Below are 22,235 nucleotides of genomic sequence, written 5' to 3' on the forward strand. Positions count from 1 at the left end.
CAGACTCTGACCCCTGTCCTGTATAAAACACACTGTCACTCTCAGACCTTGATTTCTGTGCCACACATCAGCAGTTGGTATCAATAGAGACTGCTCCCACCATGTTAAAAAGAAATGCCCACTTTTCTGAGGAGTCTATTAATTATTAATAATTTTTGGCCTTGCTTTTTCCACCCAGATAATGTTCAGGGTATGTCGGACAGATTGAGAAACACTGCTGTAAATACCATTCACTCTTCATTCCTAGACACTGTGCTGCTGATCAGTCTACATTTAACCGCTGAACTACGTTAGGCAGAGAAGTTGTTGCTCTGTATAAGTTATATCTCTAGGCCATCGTGACATTTTCAGTTTGGAAGCAACCCGCCTCTGCAAGGTTTGCAGATCCTGAGTGAACTCTGAGTTTTACTGACACACTGTCTTTGACAACCATTGACAGAAAGATGTGTCAGTGGGCACTGATTTAACTTCTGGGATGTAGTGCTCATTGATCTCACTTCCCTCAACAAAACGTGGCCCCAGCAACGATCCGCAGTAAAGTTCAGCCTAATGAGCAGCAAAATAGCCTCAAGTGGGTTTGGATGTGCTGTTTGCTATCTCTCAGGAGAATAATCTTGCAGTCACTTTGGGGCCCTGATTCTAGAATTTCCTAGAATGTTAACTGTTTGAAATGTTGGTACAGCTTTCATTAATATTCAGCATGCGGCATTCCAATAATAGCTTATTTGTTAGGAGTTTATTCTGCAGTGCTGCAAGAGTTGGGGAAGCTAGAAGCAAACTGACATCGCGCCAGGGTGGGTCTTAATTGGCCACATCATGATGCCGATTGGCCACTTAAGGGTCTTTAATAAATCCGCAGAGCCTGATACCTCCCCCAGCCCCTGCAAATCTCCAGGCAGCTCAGGGTGGGGGAAGCTAGGTGGCATCAGTGAGATGGATGTGCACTGGGTGTTAAGAGCCCTCCCACTTTCGAACATAGCTAATGCAGTCCCAACTATATCATTTCTGTGCAGAAGCTGCCTAACTTACCAAGGTGCTCCAGTGTTTTCTGTTTCAGATTCCCAGAGCCTTGCAGTATGTTAGCTTGAGAAATTGGGTGAGTTTTCATAGGAGTAAAAGACTAGATTTTATGAAATGCGATGTCACCCAAACGCTCCCTGGACTCTGTTGGGAGATGCCCTGGAAATTGCCAGCTGTTTTGAAACCATTTTACACTGGATGGACACAAATAGGCTCTGGGCAAGATTCCCAACCGTCTCTGGGAGCAAGTACCACCTCGGATACTTGTCAGCAAATCTGATTGGCCGGTAGCTCATGGTCCAGGCAGCATCGTTTGATTGGTGGTTATAGCTGGATCCACAAACAGCCTCCTCTTGTACAGAGGAGGATATGGAGGCCAGACCAAAGGTAAGGCTGGGGTATCAGTGGGCTCTGATTAAAAATGGGAGAAAAGCAGAGAGTGTTGGAGAAACTCAGCAGGTCTGGCAGTATCTGTGGGGAGCCAAACGGAGTTAACATTTCAAATCCAGTCACCCTTCTTCAGAATTGATCTTAGCAAGGAAAAAGTGGTATTGTGTTGATGACGTGGAGGGAGGACGTGGTTTGAGAGTCCAGAAGGGGGGGGGGGGGGGGGGGGGGGGGGGGGGGGGGGGGGGGGGGGGGTGGTGAACAAAAGGGCGTTTATGATATGCAATGAGTTGATGCCTCTACTGGACACAGGGAACCCATAAAGGAGCTTTCTTAGCCCTCTTCCCTGGCACCAAGCTGCCCAGTGAAATACTGCTGGTCTGACTGCTTGGTGAGAGCTGCCCTCTGCCATGGGTAAGAAAGTGTCAGGTGTGAGATGGGTCTGAGCAGTCGTGCCAAGAGACCACTGGCTTTTGGAACTCAGATACAAGTATTCATAATGGCCACAGCTGTCATAAAATTATTGCAACTATCAACCTGAAATTGAAAGAACAGCTGGTGTTCTGGCCATTTCAAACCAAGTTCCCTGTCAATAACTGAAGGGAGGCAGGCACTCAGATTTTATTTTATCCTTCAAAAGCAGATTTTTGTTATAACTAGAGAGTGATCTGTATTTTTATATTTCTAGTCAAATTTTCGAATACATTGTTGCACTTTATCCAATGGAAGATGTGCTGTAATGCATACCAACACATACACACAATGTTGAGGAATGTGAAAGTCAACCTACTTCTGCAGAACAAAGCCCTGAGATGAATTACTACATTAAATCACATTCACATTGCAGTGCGGTATCTAATATTGACATGTAAAAGAATGAAAATATTTTATACTTGCCTTTCAGAATGTTCCTAACTCCTCAGCTGACTTCCCTCAATGGTCACTAACTCTCCAAGAACATGCATTTTGTTAGGGTTTCCACAGCAGGACAGGAAGATAGTGCATGGGAGGGAAATAAAATGTCCCTGCAGTCATCACAATGGGGACCCCAGCAAAGATGCATAAGCAATTTGCACCTAAGATGTTTGCAGCTCAGGAAAAGAGTATAAAAAATGGTGTAGTCTCAGCAAAGTTTCAACATTTTGTGATCCAATTCACACCTTCATTAGGAAACGAAAATCTGGTCCTATGCAACATTTAAAAAATATATAGTTAAGTAGTTAAAGGAAAAGGGGCAAAGGGATATAGGTATTGATTCAGATCACTGTTCATTTAGTGAATAAAACATCAACTTGAACTGGTTGGATTGAAGGTCTCGTTCACTGTTATATCCCGTAAGTCACTGGAAACAGTACATTTTTGACATAATTATCACTGATACACTGGATTATATTTAATATTTGTGCCTCAAAATCACTCATGTGCCTTAACCTGGCTTTCTCTCTACTAACTCTTCCTGAATGGATTGGTCTGATGCACCAGCGCTGCCTGGATCTCAGTAACCTTCAATAATCTTGGCCTAATTCTCCCTCTCTAAAACCTGCCTCCTTGAAACACACCTTTCTACCTTTGGCCAGTCTTTCTAATTTCTCACTTCCCAGCTCGTTGCCACTTTGCAAAGGGGTTTCTTTTCATTGATGTAAGCACCCTTGGTGGCTTCTTTAAGTGGACAAGCTCAGATGCGAATATGACTTGTGACTATTATTCTTTCATCTCCATTTCTTCTACCTACAGGTGTGATATTTGGAGCATTGTGTGGAGGATTGCTCCGATATGCATCTCCCATCCACCCCAATATTGTCATGATCATAGCATTCCCAGGTGACATCCTTATGCGGATGCTGAAGATGCTGATTCTTCCTTTGATCATCTCCAGTTTAATCACAGGTGAGAGACAGTGACTGCACTCCTGGGAGATGTACAAAGTGCACATCCCTAGACAAACTTCAATCCTCCTTTCGACATTACCTCTTTTGGTTTTATTTGGGATGTACAAAGATTTCTGAAGGAAGTAAGAGTGGAGTTAACAGGAACTCTGACTGCATTTTTCTAAAGCTGCAGTGACTGAAGGATTGTAGATGTTAGAGTAAAGAGAGGAAAACAAACTCAGCATGTACAGACCAGTCAACCACAAACTAGTACATGGCAAACAGAGCCAACAGTCAGAGAACTAATGAATTGTCACTTGGAAAAGTATTATTTCATAAGTGACAGTCAGCAAGGATTTGCAAGCTAGGCTGGGTTCTTTGTAAAAGGAGTGCAGAAGGTTACTGCAGCTGGTGGTCTGTGCAAAGACTTTCAAAAGGTGTTTGACAGCATATGGCATAACCGATTTGCGAACAATATTAATGCTCTCAGGATCAAAAGGACAGTAGCAGTGTGGGTAGAAACTTGACAAAGGGAAATAAAGCAGGCAGGGGTGGTTAACAGCTCCTTTTCAGGTAGAAGGAAAATAAACACTGGTGTCACTCAGGCTTCGGTATTAGCATTGCTGCTGTCTTTGCTATATGGTATATTATTGACGTGCTGTTGTGTATACATTTCAAAACTCCAGACTGCAGCAGAAACAGTGCATGGTGTAGTTTCAGACCAAGAAGATATAGATGGACTGGTGAAATAGACAGGGTAATTTAACTTGTGACTGTGTGAAGTGTTGGCTATGTTTTGGTACAAAGATCCAGGGAAGGCAAATTGAATCAAATGATAACTTTATAAAAGGGCGTGCAAGAACAGAGAAACCTGGGAGTGGTGTGTACACATGTGAAGATGAGAATAGGCTAAGAAATTTGTTTAAAGAGCAAGCAGGTTCCTTGGCTTTCTAAACAGAGGCATTAAGTCAAAAAGCACAGAGATGGTTAAAGACTAGACCTTCAAAGGTGAATTATGATCAGTTCACATTTTGAAAGAACATCTGTGTTTTTGAGAACATGCACAGGAAACTTAGTAGAACGGTACCAAGAGTGTGAGACCTCAGCTCATGGAGTTGCGGGAACAACAGGAATGGTTTTTCTTAGAGAAGGGATGATTAATTGAAGGTTTAATTGGATTGTTGAATATCAATGAAGAGTGTTGGTTGATTAAATAAGGAGAAACCGTTTTAGCAAGACAGAACAATCAGAAGGTACAGGTTTAAATTAATCGGCAAAAGTTCTGTGTGAAGGTTTTGTATCCTTCGCAAATAGGGTTTGGCCCACATACCAGAAATTGTTCACTTTTTGTTGGAAACTATACACAGTGTAAAGAAATGTCCTGCCCGTTTTAACCTGCTGTATCAAATCTATGTTTGTTGACATTGACAAGGCTTATCTGGACTCGATGCTAAGGCCAGCGGGCGTCTGGGAACCAGAGCCATGGTGTATTACATGTCTACCACTATCATCGCTGCGATACTCGGTGTGATCCTGGTACTCGCCATCCACCCAGGGAACCCTGCACTGAGGAAGCAACTCGGAGAAGGGAAGAAGAATGAAGAAGTGTCGAGCTTGGATGCCTTTCTGGATCTCATCCGGAATCTCTTCCCTGAAAATTTGGTGCAAGCCTGTTTTCAGCAGGTGGGTGAATGATTTGAGCCAGAATGCAGCTTCACTGCAGATTCATCTACAAGTGGGGGACGGGGGTACTGGGGATGATGAGTAGCTTGGTGTTCACTGGATGTGGGGACCAGGCTAGTGGGGAATAGGAAGGAAAAGGCAGGAGGATTTGGTGGAGGAAAGGGTGAGTAGGTCATGTCAGGAGAGGGGAAGCTGCTCCATGCCAAAGGTGGGAAGGTAGGAAGCTGCTGTTCTTTATAAGGAACCCGTTGGCATATCCTCCAGCTTATCTCCAGCAGCTTGCATTGACAGGTATCTAGTGGCTGGCTATAGATCAGCCAGCAGCATCCTCACATTTGCAGCTAAACTGGGAGAAATCACTGCAGCATGCTGGGAACTTGATTGGCTCCTCTTCTGTATCTTCATCTCCATCTACAGGAAATTACTTGCAATGAAGGAAAGATCTATCTCTCCACATCTATCCACATCACTCTATAATCTAAAGTTAATCTAGATCTATCAGAAGCAGATGCATGTCTGTAGGATCGTGTTTCCTGACCCAGGACAAAGACTCAGGAGGCAGGCAGGATTCAGACAAGTGATCTTATAGTATTAGCTAGATATTGTAATCGCTAGGCCTTAGGATCTTTGTATGCATCCTATTCATTTGCATTCTAAAAGTTTAATGGCTATACTCCTTTGAGTTTTTCTCAGGCTTGTTTATCTGTAAGGACTGATCGAATCTATACCCATTGTGTTTTGGTGCTGTCTTTTATCACATTCAGTTACTCCTTTTATTTTCCCACTGTCCCAATTACATAATGTAAAAATAAAAAGTCAATTAGTTTTAATTAATTGCTGTAAGGTTAACTTCTGTTTTAAAGTTAATTATGTGTAAAATGTTACACAACTACTTCCACTGTCAGCATTTTGTAATTTAGAGGTTGTGACCAATCTATCTTGTTCAGAGCATAAGAGAAGGTATCTCTAAAGGCTAGTTAATCTTTACATCTAAGCTTAAATTTTTTTTAAGACTTGTATTATATCCTGGTTATGTATTGAAACCAACTTCTATCATTATAGCATTTTTAGCTGAAACTATTTAATATTGCTCATTGTTTCAAAGAAACAACTATTTACTACAAAATAACTTTAGCTGTTGTCCTTGCAACTGATAAAGGACCTAATCTAGCAACTGACGTTATTCATTTACTGGGACAATCACCCTTTCATTAATAAAGCTGGAATTGGTCATTTACCTGTCCTAAGGCTTCCTTCTTTCAGAACTGTCTCAGATGGGAACATACAGCGTTCCTTTACTGACCTTCTAGCAGTTCTGTTCAAAGGTACCATTGTATTTCAGTGTGTGAGTAGGCTGTTTAGTTTTGATTAGCTTCTGTCTGTCATCTTGTAAACAGGCATGAGGCGCTTAGTGTGGTCAGGTACAACCTACCTTACGTAGCCAGGTACAGGTCACACCTACAGATCCCCCCTTTGGCCCTAAGCCAAATCACACAGGGCCACTATTAGTTCAAGGAGCCCAAAAATCTAAATCAAATTCCAAGAGTATTCTTCACCAAGTGATGTTGCATCCATGATCCTCTTGCTGTTGTTCAACGTCCCAAGGGATCCCAACCATCCTGGTGCCCAACTCCACAGGGTCATAGATGGGGTTGTTTAAGTTTGTTCATTTCCTTTTGGATATGGTCGACCTAATCAGTAATTTCCTCCATGTTATCAGGGACGTATGTGCAGCATTCCTTCCTGTACCCCCTTCCTCTGCTAACATCATGTCGAGGGCAATTTGGCTCGACAATGCCAAGGTTTGTATGGTGACCATTTCTGCATTTATTTTGCTCAAAAGGTCATGAGGTGTCATAGGCCACTTGCTCTAAGCCTCTAGCCAAATTGATAAATTCTCTGGATAACTTGTGTGTGCCGTACCGGGGTAAGAATATGGAGAGGAGCCTATCTGCTTCTGAAATTGCACATTTGCGTCATCCTGGTGTCATCTACAGGAGGGACACTGTGTGGCATATGAATGGTACCACATAGGCCAAGTAATGTGATCCTGTCCAGGTTGGGGGTAGCCAGCCATAGGCTCTGTGTCCGCACACAAAGTAGGTGCCATTGTAAGGGACGAATTGGGTAATAATCTCTGGGCACCAGCATTGTTCGAACATTCTGTCACTCATGAGGTTCCTGAAGGTCAGGAGGCTAGGGCCGCCCTGTGTGAGGAGAGACTCATTTAGGGATCCCGTGGTCAGGGAGAGTGCCCTGATGGATCCTGGAAGAGGGTATGTGGAGATGTTATAACTTTAGGTGCAGTTACTAAATCCCATGGGTGTTCCTTTTCTTTGGTTTTCAACTCTCATTAGGCAGATCATGCCATCAGGTCTCCCTGTCCCTGATGTGTTAGTCAATGTGATGAAGGGGATGTGTCATGAGGTTGTGTAGTTGGGTTGGTACCATCCTGTAAAAGTGTTCAGGTTATACCCTGCTGATTTCCATTGTGCCCTATCTCGGTCAGCATTTACTAAGTACTTCCCACTATTGGTAGGATGCATCTCTATCTCCCTGTTTTGAGCTATTCTGTCTTAATACCCATTTGGCTAATTGTGAGGTTGCATTGGTATCCCTCCCTTAGAGTGTATGGGGACATGGGTGCAGACCCAGCAATCGGAAACATTATGCTCTCTAGCTTACACGTGAAAAATTCAAAACGTATTAACATTCAAATTCCTTTTCTCCACTTGCCTATCAGCCTCTGATGGGATCAAAACTAAGAAACCCACAGAGGCTTAGCATTTTCATACTCACGTTAATGTCAGCAACGTTCATAATTACAGTCATAACCGTGCAACCGCGTCACATATATTTACATGTGACCTTAATCTGTTCCGGTTGTTGTCCTGGGATTGAGGATCCCGTTCCTGCTGTTTGTTGGTGTGCACAGATGAGGGTCCTCTAAAACCTGCAAAAGGGAAAGAGAGAGATAACATACCAGACGAGCAGGCTGGACAGTCACCCCATCAACAATTATATACTCTTAGCTGTGACAGGTGTCTCCATTTACCAATTCCATTTTCATTAATAAGGGCACTTCTCTTACCTGTTAATATTACCTCATGAGGTCCGTCCCACTTGGGGAGGACAAGGCTCCCTTGTTTGGGATTATTTTTACCAGGACCTTTGATCCTGGGGCTGGCATTTCTGTTTGTCCTGGGTATCCTTCAGATTCCCAGTCCTTGACAAGCTGCTGGTCTCGTGCCTGTCCATGAAGTATGTGTAGATGCTTACAGAGGGATTTCATATAATCCCAGACTTGTCCTTTGCTGTTAGTCAGTTCTGCTCCTCACTGTGATTAAGCCTTGGGGAGTGTCATTGCTCATCCTGTCACGTGTTCAAAGGGTGTTAGTCCAGTGGCCCTAGGGGGTGTTGCCCTTTGGGCCATCAGAATGGCTGGTAGGGAAAGGGTCCATTTAACCCCTGCTCCTATCGTTGACTTTCAGTATTCTATTCACTCTCTCTACCATTCTCGAGTTCTGTGGGTGGTAGGGGATATGATACTTTGCCTTATTCCCAGTAGTTTACATGCTTCCTTCAGGCACTTGCCATGAAACGGCTGCCTTGGTCTGAGTCTATTTGTAAGAGGACCCCCCTCCCCACCTACCTAGGTATTATTTCTGCTGCCAATATTTTTGCCACTGAGGTTGCAGTACAGTCCTTTGTGGGGAAAGCTTCTACCCATCTGGTAAACTGATCAACCATGACCAGACAGAACTTCTTATTCTAACTTTGTGGGAGTGGCCTATGAAGTCAATTTGAATATGTTCCCATGGCCTTCTTGGACAGGACTGATGGCTCATTTTAATTTTAACTCCCTGTCCTGGTTCTGTCTGTGCTCATGCAGTGCATCTTTGACAAAGTCTCTCCCCATTCCTCTCCACCACCAACAATTAGATATCAGCTGTATCATTTTTATTTCTCTCTACGTGTGCTAATCCATGGTAAACATTGCATAATGTCTGCTGGCAGAATGTAAGGACTACCACTTTGCCTTACTTTCTCCAAATGTCATCTGCTCCTAACACTGCCCTGTCTTTAGTCCATTCTGCTTTTTCTTCTGAACTAGCTGCTGCTTATAAATTTAAAATGTTCCATTCATCATCTTAGGCTTCCCGCTCTCTCTCAACTGCTATCATTATCACTTCCTGTTCTAACATTGCTTTTGCTGTGCTATCTGCGTAACTATTCTCTCTCTGCTCTGGTGTTTGAATTTTCCTGTGTGCTTTTATTTTGATTACTGCTGCTTCTTTCGGTTCAGTAGCCACTAGGTCCTTGACTGGGTTCACATGCTGGATTACACTACCACTCGAAGTAACATAACCTCACCTTGCCCATGCCATCATGTAGCCATGGACTACACTGAAGGCACACCTACTGTCTATGCAGATGTTAAACCTCTTCTCCTCTTCCTAACTTCGGGCTGCCCTTTCAAATAAACTATGGCCCACCCTGTCTGGGCCTAACTATCATAATACTTGTGCGCCCTATCTACAAACATGCATTTCACATCTGGCCCCTGTAATGGATCTTCCTTATCTTAACCCTGTCTTTCTTCTTCCTGTTCCAAAGATCTGGATACAATCATGTGTCTCTCCTTCTTTCTCTAAATTTTTCACAGTCTCTTTAACTGCCTCAACAGCTTCAGGTCTGATGGGGTACTGCCTTTTAAGTGGGTGTACATTTCCAGGTATTTCAATCAGTTTTATATCTGATCTCCCGGACCCCGTTTTGGTGGTTGCTCATAACTTGGGGCACATCATTGCTAATTTATGGTAGGGATTCTTGGGGTCCCAATCCCACTCAATTGTGATGGCACAGATACTCTTAAGGAAGAATGCAATCCTTGACCTTTAAAATTTTAACCGGTAATCCCACTCAATTTTTGCTTCAAAAACAAAGTTGCTGGAAAAGCTCAGCAGGTCTGGCAGCATCTGTGAAGGAGAAAACAGAGTTAACGTTTTGGGTCTGGTGACCCTTCCTCAGAACTGGTGGTGGCTGGGAAAACATCAGTTTATATGCAGAACAAAGGGAGGTGGGTGGGGTAGGGGATAAACGATAGGATAGAACCCAAAGAGAGAGAAAGACAGTTGGACAGACAAAGGAGTTGATAACGATCAGGCTGGGAGGGTGAGTAGTTGTTAATGGGGACTGTTAGTGACTAACAACAGAGGGTGTGTAATGGCAGGCTATGTGGTAACAAGGCCTGGTGTGTGGGGTGGGGGGCTGGGACATGGGACGGTTTAGGCCCTAAAATTATTGAACTCAATATTGAGTCCGGAGGGCCGTAGGGTCCCTAAGCGCAAAATGAGGTGTTGTTCTTCTAGCTTGCGTTGGGCTTCACTGGAACGCTGCAGCAAGCCAGAGACAGAGATGTTGGCCAGGGAGCAGGGTGGTGCCTTAAAGTGGCAGGCAACGGGTCGTTCAGGGTCTTTTTTGCGAGCAGAACGTAGATGTTCTGCGAAGCGGTCGCCAAGTCTATGCTTCATTTCCCCAATGTTGAGGAGACCACATTGTGAGCAGCGAATGCTGTAGACTAGATTCCGGGAAGTGCAAGTGAAGTGTTGCTTCACCTGAAAGGTATGTTTGGGCCCTTGGATACTGGGGAGGGAGGAGGTAAATGGGCAGGTTTTGCACCTTTGCCGGTTACAGGGGAAGGTGCCGTAGGGCTGTGGGGAGGTGTTGGGGGTGAAGGAAGTGCGGACCAGGTTGTCCCGGAGGGAACAGTCCCTGCGGAAGGTGGACAAGGGAGGGGAGGGGAATATGCGCCTGGTGGTGGCGGAAATGGTGTCTGATGGTCTTCTGGATGTGGATGCTTGTGGGATGGTAGGTGAGAATAAGGGGAACCCTATCGCTGTTGCGGGAGGGAAGAGAAGAGGTGAGGGCGGGAGATGGGTCGGACCTGGTTGAGGGCCCTGCCGACAATGGAGCTGGGGAATCCTCGGTTGAGGAAGAAGGTGGACATTTCGGAGGCTCCCTTTTTGAAGTTAGCCTCATCTGAACATATGCAACGGAGACGGAGAAACTGAGAGAATGGGATGGAGTCTTTACAGGAAGTGGGGTGTGAGGATGTATAGTCCAGGTAGCTGTGGGAGTCAGTGGGTTTGTAGTGAATATTAGTGGCCAGTCTATCCCCAGAAATGGAAACAGAAATGTCGAGGAAGGAAAGGGCGGAGTCAGAGATAGACCAGGTGAAAGTGAGGGCAGGGTGGAAATTGGAGGTGAAATTGATGAAGTTTTCCAATTCCAGACGAGAGAGAGAAGCAGCACCGATGATATCATCGATGTATTGGAGAAAGAGTTGTGGGTGGGGGCCGGAACTGGGCTGGAACAAGGAATGTTCCAAGTACCCCATGAAGAGACAGGCATAACTAGGGCCCATGCAGGTACCCATGGCAACCCCTCTTACCTGAAGAAAATGAGAGGAGTTGAAAGAGAAGTTGTTGAAGGTGAGGACAAGCTCGGCCAAGCGGAGGAGGGTGGTGGTGGGTGGGGATGGTTCAGGTCTTTGCTCCAGGAAGAAGCCCTAAGACCCTCCTGGTGGGGAATGGACGTGTAAAGGGATTGCACATTCATGGTAAAGAGGTGGCGGCTGGAGCCAGTAAACTGGAAGTTTTGAAACCGGCGTAAGGTGACAGATGAATCATGGATGTATGTGGGTAGGAATTGAACCGGGGGGCAAAGACTGAGTCAAGGTAGGATTTTTTGCTTCTCACATGTTAATCACAGCTCTAAATTGTTCCAACTAGTCCATTCCTAATATACTACCTTCAGTATTTTTACACACACAAATACAAGCACTGATCACACAATCTGTAATTTTTATTTCAATCCATTGGCTGAGGGTGGCTGGTTGAGTCCCACCACCCACACCCTGTAACAACTGCTGCTAGTTTCTTATTATTCTCTTGGTTATTTTCTGCTTTCATAGCCCAATTGAGTACTTTATTAATTTGTGATTTTTTTTTAATCCTCCAGTTCTCTATTCACAGGTTACTTCACCCAGTAGCAGTAAAATATCTTCATACATGGGCTTAAAATTTCCAAAGAAAGTATCCATCTATCACATGATAAGCAGAATAGGTTAATTAGTATTGAACCACCTCCTCTGTTAAGTTTGCTTTTTATAATTCGTGTATCAGCTTTCTCCGATTTTAGAACATACCATCAGAATTTTGTTCAGAGAATTGCATTCCCAAGACTCCAAATTTCCTATCATTTGCATACTTTCACATCACAGTACCTTTACAATGAGTAAAGCTTATTATCCAGAGTTAAAGATTCACTCGTGGTAAAGCAGTTTTTGGAAGTTCATTTCTGGCCAGTAAATGAAATTCCAAACATGGTAATTTCTAAAATTAAAATTTACCCAAAGTCCAAACACAATACAGAGACAACAAGTTGCAGGGCTGGATGAACACAGCAGGCCAAGCAGCATCATACAATACAGAGCCAATTCTGAAAGGTAAATTTTTACCAAGATTTACGAACTAACTTTTTAAATCAACTTTTCATTGTAGACTTCTGCTTTGCACAACCACTTAAATGGACATTAACCATACATGTCCCATATTTGCACAGGCACGCCATACATTTAAATAGCCACACATTTAAATCACCATACATTCCCGAAATGCAAACTAACTTCAAAGCATCCCCAGATCTCGAGCTCTAGGGAACAAAAACACACAAATTGCACAAGACAACTTTTAGCAATCAACAAACAAAGGTACATTCAAACCAGACCACAAAGAGCGAATACCTCTACAAGATTCAGTGAACTAGTGCAGAGAACCGTCTCGCTCTCTCTCTTTGTTACTTATGAAGCACTGTAGCCAATTCAGCATGTTTCTGCACTCTTTTTTAAAAACAGTCTGCAGAATAGGCTGTTCTTCCTCCCACCTATCCCCTCCTCCCACCTCAAGCCGCACCTCCATCTCCTACCGACCAACCTCATCCCGCCCCCTTGACCTGTCCGTCCTCCCTGGACTGACCTATCCCCTTCCTAACTCCCCACCTACACTCACCTTTACTGGCTCCATCCCCGCCTCTTCGACCTGTTTGTTTCCTCTCCACCTATCCTCTCCTCTATCCCTCTTCTATCCGCCTCCCACTCTCTCCCTATTTATTTCAAAACCCCCTTCCCCTCCCCCTTTTCTGATGAAGGGTCTAGGCCCGAAACGTCAGCCTCTCTGCTCCTATGATGCTGCTTGGCCTGCTGTGTTCATCCAGCCCTGCACCTTGTTGTCGCAGAATGGACCAGTCTGGACCCAGCCAGTTTTTCCACAGTCCTTCCCTGCCACTTTCCCAGATTCTCCCAACGGTGGCTGCTTCCATTTTATTATTTCCCAGACCCTTTCTCTTTTCCTACCTCACACTTCTCTTGTGCCAGAGATTTCTGGTCTTTTTTGTTTTGCTCTTTTTCTCTCTTATTTCACTTCTATTTTCATTTTGTTTCGTGTTTTTTTTTTACTTTTTTTTCCCTCTTATTTCACTTTTTTTTTCTTCTTATTTCGCCTTTTTTTCTGTTATTTTTGCACGTGATAGCACCGGGACTCACAACTCCCGTTTTTCTCCTATTTTGCGTGCCAGGACTCATTTCTGAAGAAGGGTCTAGGCCCGAAACGTCAGCCTTCCTGCTCCTCTGATGCTGCTTGGCCTGCTGTGTTTATCCAGCTCTACACCTTGTTATCTCTCACAAACCTCTCTTCCTTGTTTCGCATTCTCACGTTATTTCACACGCTCTCGTGCTGATTCGAGCATTCTCGCGTTATTTCGTACGTTCTCACCTTATTTCACACGCTGTCATGTCAGGTGCTCACTTCCACTCTGCCTGATCCTGCGTCTCATGTTCGCTCCAATCTGAAACTTTGTTTTATGCTCTGGCTTACAGAAGCTCACCCCCATCATGTGCCACGCTAGCTAAAAAGGGTAGTAAATGAACATACTTACCCAGACCATGGCCCAGGGTGTACCAGCTTCAGGCAGGGCACCCTGCTCGAAGCGCCAATCTGTAGGAGCGTTTTTCTTGACCTGGGACAAAGACTCAGAGGGCAGGCAGGATTCAGGCAAGTGGAAGGTGTTTATTCAAGCAGAAACCGATTTATGCGGGGAGAGGGCTAAAGGATCTTCCTCCAAATCTGGCTTCACAAGATAGATCAATGACACACCCTCTGCTTTTACAAACAAATACAGCATTTTTATACATTTTGTATTACAGTAATCAAATACAACATAGTCACTGTCCTTCCCCCTAATCCAAACACCCAATCCTATGGGGCATCTGAGCAATGTTGGGCGCTTCCATGGACAGCCCCAGGCTCCCGTAATCTTATGCTATTAGCTACGCATCCTATTCATTTGCATTCCAAAAGTTTAAGGCTATACTCCGTTGGGTCTTTCTCAGGCTTGTTTATCTGTAAGGACAGCTTGAATTCTATTACCCACTGTGTTTTGGTGCTGTCTTTTATCACATTCAGTTACTCCTTTTATTTTCCTACTGTCCCAATTACATAATGTAAAAATAAAAAGTCAGTTAGTTTTTACTAATTCCTGTAAGGTTAACTTCTGTTGTAAAGTTAATTATAAGTGTAAAACGTTATACAACTACTTATACACTACTACAGTAGTGTCAGCATTTTGTAATTTATGGGTTGTGATCAATCTGTCTTGTTCAGGGCATAAGAGAAGGTGTCTTCTAAGGCTAGATAATCTTTACATCTAAGCCTAAATGTTTTTTTAAGGCTTGTATTATAACCTGGTTATGTATTGAAACCAACTTCTATGATTCGGGCATTTTTACCTCAAAACTATTTAATATTGCAGGTAGCTTCAAAGAGGCAACTATTTACTACAAAATAACTTTAGCTGTTGTCCTTGCAGCTGATGAAGGACCTAATCTAGTAGCTGACATTAATTAATTTACTGGCACAATCATCCTTTCATTAATAAAGCTGGAATTGGTCATTTACCTGTCCTAAGGCTTCCTTCTTTCAGAACTGTCTCAGATGGGAACATACAGCATTCCTTTACTGACCTTCTAGCAGTTCTGTTCAACGGTACCATTGTATTTCAGTGTGTGAGTAGGCTGCTTAGTTTTGCTTAGTTTCTGTCTGTCATCTTGTAAACAGGCATGAGGCGCTTAGTGTGGTCAGGTACAACCTACCTTACGTAGACAGGTACAGGTCACCCATACAATGTCTAACACTCGATAATCCTACATTAGTAAGCTAAAAAAGCTATGATTGTCATAGTCTTACCAGAACATAGGGCAGCTCTCTCATTAGAGACAGAGAGGACTGGTTGTGATTTAACCTGAGGTGAAGCGTGGGTCTGAGAAGGAGACCCCTTCATGGTAACCTCAGCCAGTGCAGGAACTGAACCCACGGTCTTGACATCACTCTGCATCGCAGACCCGCAAACCTAAGTTAAATAACACAATCAGCACAACGAGTGTGACTTCAGAATTTAACAGGTGAAATGATTTGGCCAGGTTGCATGAACTTAGTTTGTATGCCTTTGGATGTAGAAGATTGAGAGTGATCGAGGTGTTTAATATGAGGAAGGCATTTGACCAATGTTCCCTTGGAGCGGGGCAGCTCTGTACACAGTCGCTCTAATGTTCTGCGCCAGGCAATCTGCACAGAATTGACTTCTGGTTCCAAACATTTCTGCCATGCACAGACCATCGAGGTCCATGTGCAAGAAAAAAGAATGAGATGGAACGCTGGATTAGATTCAATCCAGAGCAACTCCAGTAGTTTGGGAGTCCCTACCAAAAAGTTATAATCTTACAAGAAGAACAGACAGTCAAATAATTTAAAAAAATGCTTTATCAAACTGTGTGGAGAGGAATTCCAGAAATCTCTCTCTCAGAAGATCGTAAGATGTGAAGCAGAGCAGACATTCTGTCCATCAAGTCTGCTCCACCATTCAATGAGATCATGGTTGATCTGATAGTCCTCAACTTCACTTTCCTGCCTTATTCCCATAACCCTTGATTTCATTACTGATTAAAAATCAGTCTCTCAGCCTTGATTATACTTGAAGACTAGCTTCAACAGTCCTCTGCAGCAAATAATTCCACAAGATTGACTACCCTCTGAGAGAAGAAATTCCTCCTCACCTTTGTCTCAAACAGGTGACCCTTTATTCGGAGATTGCACCCTCTGGTTTTAGACTGTCCCAGAAGGGGAAACAACCTGTCCCCATCAGTTATGTTTCCTGAGTCAGTTGGAACTTTCAAGATTATCTGAAAGATTTTTGATGGATAATGATATCAAGGGACCTGGAGCTGACGATGCCGAATGAGGTTGGGGTAGAGATAAGTCATTGCCCGATTGAATGACAAAACAAGCTTCAGGGGCTGGGGTAGCCTGCTCCTGTTCCAATGATCTGACAGATTTCACATTAGACCACGGTGCAGTGGACCGCTGATTGAGGGAAAAGGATGAAGAATTGCGGTGGCTGGAAATCAAAAACAAAACCAGAAATTGCTGGAAAATCTTGGCAGGCCTGTCAGCACCTGTGGAGAGAAATGAGAGATAGCATTTTGGGTCCAGTGACCCTTCTTCAGAACTGATGGTAGCTAGGAAAAGATTGGTATTCATGCTGATGATGGGTTGAGAGGAGGGGGGAAGACTAAATGGTAGGTGGAGATGGAGCCCAGAGAGAAAGAATAGCAATTAAGCAGACAAATGAATGGGTAAAGATCAACCTGAGCAAATGAACAGCTACTAATGGGGACCATTAGTGGCTGACAATAAGTTAGTTGCGGTAGCAGCCCATGTCTAGTGTATGAGATTTGGGGTAAGGACATGGGAGAAGGTGCTCGAAAATAAAATTACTAAACTCAATATCGAATTCAGAAGGCTGTAGGGTTCCCAAGTGGGAAATGAGGTGTTGTCCTTTCAGCTTGCACTGAGCTTCGCTGGAGCACTGCAGCAAACCTGAAACAGAGATGTTGGCCAGGGAACAAGGTAGTGTGTTGAAGCGGCAGTCAGTTGGAAGCTCAGGGTCTGTTTTGTGAACAGAATGTTGGTGTTCTGCGCTGCTTCATTTCCTCAGTGTAGAGACCACATTGTGAACAGCGAATGCAGTAGACTAGATTGAGTGAAGTGCAGGTAAAGTGCTGCTACACCTGGAAAATGTGTTTGGGCCCTTGGACGCTGAGGAGGGAGGAAGTAAATGGGCAGGTGCTACACTTTCTGCAGTTGCAGGGGAAGGTGCCGTGGGGCTGTAGGGGGCAGGTGTTGGGAGGGAAGGTGGAGTGGGCCAGGGTGTCCCAGAGGGAGTGGTCGCTGTGGAAAGCTGACAAGGAAGGGAGGGGAATATGTGTCTAGCCGTGGTGGAAATGGCAGCTAATGATCCTCTGGATGTGGATGCTGGTGGGATGGTAGGTGAGGACAAGGAGAACCCTATCGCTGTTGCGGGTTGGAAGAGAGGGAGTGAGGGCGGAAATGTGGGAGATGGGGCAGACGTGGCTGAGGGCCCTGTCAATTATGATGCTGGGGAATCCTCGGTTGAGGAAGAAGGTGGACATTTCGGAGGGTCCCTTGTCGAAGTAAGCATCATCAGAACATATGTGACTGAGACGAAGGAACTGGGAGAATGGACTAGAGTCTGCGCAGGAAGCAGGGTGTAAGCATGTATTGTTAAGATAACTGTGGGAGTTGGTAGGTTTGTAGTGAATATATCGGAGAAAGAGTTATGGGTGAGAGCAGGAATAGGACTGGACCAAGGAATGTTCCACATACCCCACAAAGAGACAGGCGTGGCCGGGGCCCGTACAGGTACCCATGGCAACACCTCTGACCTGAAAAAAAAGAGAGAAGCTTAAAGATAACTTGTTCAGGGTGAGGATGAGCTCAGCCAAGTATAGGAGGATGCTGGTGGGTGGGGACAGTTGAGGGAATTTTTCCAGGAAGAAGCGGAGAGCCCTGAGACCATCCTGGTGGGGGACAGATGTGTGAAGGGATTGCACGTCCATGGTAAAGAGGAGGCTGCTGGAATCCGCAAACTGGAAATTCTGAAACTGGTGTAAAGGGTCAGGGGAATCATGGATGTAAGTGGGCAGGGACTGTGCAAGGGAAGAAAAAAACCGAGTCAAGGAAGGAAGAGATGACTTCTGTGGGGCAGGAGCAGGCAGAAACAATAGGTTTGGGTGGTCTTTGTGAAGGAGGTAGAAGTGAGCTGTGCGGGACTGGGAGACTATCAGCTTGGAGGCAAAGGGGGAAAGGGGAAGCACCCGATGAAATGCATTTGGTGACCAGATGGGACACAATAGCCTGATGTTCCATGGTAGGGGCATGGTCCATGGGGAGATAGGAGGAGATCCTTTATTCATTAGTGGGATGAGGATGTTGCTGGCTTGACAGCATTTATTGTCCATCCCTAATTGCCCAGAGGGCAGTTCAGAGTCAACCACATTGCTGTGGGTCTGGAGTCACATGTAGGCCAGACCAGGTAAGGATGGCAGTTTCTTTCCCTAAAGGACATTAGTGAACCAGATGGGTTTTTCCCCCACAATTGACAATGGATTCATGGTCATTGTTAGATTCTTAATTCCAGATATTTTATTGAGTTTAAATTCCACCATCTGCCATGGCTGGATTTGAACCCAGGTCCCAAGAATGTTATCTGGGTCGCTGGATTAACAGTCCAGCGATAATACCACTAGGCCATTGCCTCCCCAGATATCTGATAGTTGGCACTCAGCCTCTGCAATGTAGAGGTCAGAAATCCAGACAACAACGGTATCACCAATTCTCAGCAGGCTTAATTACAAAGTCAGGGTTGGATTTGAGAGGATGGAGTGCAGGCAGTTCCCAGGAGGATAGATGGGAATAGGTAAGGGGGGGCGTGCAGAGAAATTGAGGCGACCAGTGTCACGTTGACTGTTCTCAGTGGACATGTCAAATGCAGATAAAAGGCTAGTAGGAGGGTTCTGGGTAGTGGGAGAGTACTGTAGGTGGGCAAAGGGGTCTGTGAGACGCAGAAATAACTCTTGTCCAAAGAAATGGATACGGAGGCGAAGGTATTGGAAGAAGAGTTCAACATCATGTTATGCCTGAAATTCAAAGGGATAAAACGAAAACCTTTGCTAAGTATGGAATGTTCAGCATCAGAGAGCAGAAGGTCAGAAGGAATAGTAAATGGATGGCAGGAGGAATAACAGGTTCTGTCCAAATGTCAGTTTAAAAACTGGTTAGCGCAGTAACAGTGATCTGTTGCTTAGTCATAATCATAGAGCTGTGTAGCATGGAAACATACCCTTCGGTCCAATTCATCCATGCTGACCAGATATCCTAAGTTAATCTAGTCCCATTTGCCAGCATTTGGCCCATTTCCCTCTCAATCCTTTCTATTTATATACCCATCCAGATGTTTAAGTGTTGTGATTGTAACAGCTTCCACCACTTCCTCTGGAAGCTCATTCCATACACACACCACCCTCTGTGTGAAAAAGTTTCCCCTTGGGTCACTTTTAAATCTTACCCTTCTCACTTTAAACCTATGCCCTCTAGTTTTAGACTCCCCTACCCTGGGGAAAAGACCTTGTCTATTCACCCTATCCATGCCCCTCATGATTTTACAAACTTCTATTAGGTCACCCCTCAGCCTCCAACGCTCCAGGGAAAATAGCCTCAGTCTATTCAGCCTCTCCCTACAGCTCAAACCCTCCAACCCTGGCACTGTCCTTGTAAATCTTTTCTGAACCCTTTCAAGTTTAACAACATTCTTCCTATAGCAGGAAAACCAGAATTGCATGTAATATTCCAAAAGCGACCTAACCAATGTCCCATACAGCCTCAACATGACATTCCAACTCCTATACTCAATGCATTGACCGATAAAGGCAAGCATACTAAATGCCTCCTTCACTATCCTGTTTACCTGCGACTCCACTCAATCCAATATGATTCACTGAGCACACTTCCAACCTCTGAACACTCATGGAATCATAGAATGCCTACAGTGTGGAAGCAGGCCATTCGGCCCATCAAGGCTACACTGACCCTTCCAGCCTGAACATTCGTCTGAAAGCTCCATGTTTTAAAATCCAGGAAGTTTCTGATGTGGACACAATTATTCTTATCTTGCCATTAACTTGCCTTCTTTCCTCCAATAGATACAAACAGTGACCAAGAAGGTGGAGAATCCTCCTGAAGCTAGAAATGTTTCGAACCTCACTGGCCTCCTCCTGGAGGCAGTGAATGAAACTCTGGCAGAGTCAGAGGGGCCCAGTTTCACTGTTACAAAGAGCTTGCAGTTCAAGGATGGCATGAATGTGTTGGGTAGGATCACTTCAGCAGTTGTCTTTCTGCATCTTACGGAGTACCAGATATTTAAATGAGGGAACAAAATGTTGGCCTTATGCAGCACCTCTCTATAAAGTCTAGGCCTCCCCAGACACACTTCCACTGTTCCCCACCCAGTATTATTCATGCTCTGTCCCGCTGATATTGAGCCCCTATGGTGTGGAAGCAGGCCATTCAGCCCATCGAGTCCACACCGACACTTCGAAGAGCGTCCCACCCTCCAACCCTATCCCTCCTTTGGACTGTGGGAGGAAACCAATGCAAAAATGGAGGGAATGTGTAAACTCCACACAGACCATCACCCCAGGGTAGAATCAAACTCAGGCCCCTGGCATTGTGAGGCAGCGGGTGCTAACCATTAAACCACCATGCTGCCCATAGGTGTAAATATATATCACCCATAGGGACTGAGAGATCCTGACATACCTACACACCTGGTGGTTTGCAGTCTCATTCCCTCACTTATATGTGAGTGTAGAGAAACCTCTACTAAAACATACACATTGACGCAATGTCCTGAGTGGAATTTGTCATATTGACAGACATGGTGTACCTTCCAGTCAGGGTGTGAGGCATACGTTAATGTGTAAATCTCTGTGTACAGGAAGGCCTGAGAGATACTGATTTAATCAACTGCAATGTAAATGGATGTCGCTCTCTCTTGCTGCTAGTGTGCCACTACTTCTGCAGAATATGTCCGGTTCTGTGGCTCTGCTCTCCCACTGTTTCCATCTGACCCTAGATGGCTCCAATATTATGCAATAATGTCCTGGCTGGGTCTCATAGGGCACTGACCACCCACTTGCATTCGACTGCCTGCAGTCTGCCTCCCTCAGCCTTAAAGAGTTAGCATCCTCAACTCTCTGGAGTGGAGAATTTCCACAATTCACACTCTGCTGAGCAGAGAACTTTCTCTTCATCTCAAGCCAGAGTGGCCAACCCCTGTCTCTGAAAGAGTGCCTCCTCGTTCTGAATTTTTTATCCAGGAAATAACTGCTCAGCATGTACCCCTTTAAACCCTCCCACAATTGAGTAGGCTTCAAAGAAAATCACCTCCAAACTGCAGAGCACGTGTCTATGTTTCTCCAATCTCCCCTCAACAGACAACCTTCTCATTTCCAGAAATTAATCAAGTGTGTTCTCATTTATAGAATCCCAGCAGCACGCAAGCAGACCATTTGGCCCATCATGTCTGCACCAACACTCTGAAGATCATCCCACCCAGACCCACCCTATCCCCGTAACCCTGCATTTCCCGTGGCTAATCTACCCAGCCTGCACATCCCTGGACTGTGGGAGGAAACCCATGTAGACACGGAGAGAATGTGCAAACTCCACACAGACCATTGCCTGAGGCTAGAATTTAACCGGGGTCCCTGGCACTGTGAGGCAGCAGTGCTAACCACTGAGCCATCGTGCCATCCCCTGTGAGACACATATCCCCTTCCTTAGACATGGTGACTAAAACCATGTACTGTGCTCCAGTTGTGGACACACCATAGCCCTGTGCCTGACCTCCTCCCTTTGCATCCCAGTCCCCTTGCACTAAAGCCCAAGCTCTCACCTGGTCACTTGTTCCACCTGTCTGTCTAACTTTCTTAGTTTAATGTACACTGACGCAAATCTGACTCAACATGAACACTTAATTGTTTCTCATCATTTAAAAAAATCTGTTTGTCTATTCTTCCGGTCATGGTAAGTATTGTCTCCGTAACTCTGTGTCCTCCCCACATCTTACTTTCTCACCTAGCTTTGTATATCGGCAACTTGGACACGGTACTCCCAATCCCTTCATTAAACTCATCTAATATACTTTATAAATAGCTGAAACCCCCAGCACCAATCCATGCAGCATTTTGTTTCTTTGTTAATGTATTGTGAATACAGCCTATGGTTAACCTTTCGGTGAATC

General features: G+C 44.8%; 1 protein-coding gene across 1 annotated transcript in view; it reads left to right on the forward strand.

The window, feature by feature from the left end:
* Nucleotides 1–22,235, forward strand: part of slc1a2a (solute carrier family 1 member 2a) — a 113,747-nt gene that overhangs the window by 72,068 nt on the left and 19,444 nt on the right. Inside the window, exons 4-6 of the mRNA XM_048607237.1 lie at nucleotides 3,142–3,294; nucleotides 4,708–4,958; nucleotides 20,134–20,299. Of these exons, the coding sequence (XP_048463194.1) occupies nucleotides 3,142–3,294; nucleotides 4,708–4,958; nucleotides 20,134–20,299 (570 nt within the window). The remainder of the gene's footprint in view (nucleotides 1–3,141; nucleotides 3,295–4,707; nucleotides 4,959–20,133; nucleotides 20,300–22,235) is intronic.

This window comes from Rhincodon typus, chromosome 17, assembly GCF_021869965.1.
Source record: "Rhincodon typus isolate 14 chromosome 17, sRhiTyp1.1, whole genome shotgun sequence".
Taxonomy (NCBI): Eukaryota; Metazoa; Chordata; class Chondrichthyes; order Orectolobiformes; family Rhincodontidae; genus Rhincodon; species Rhincodon typus.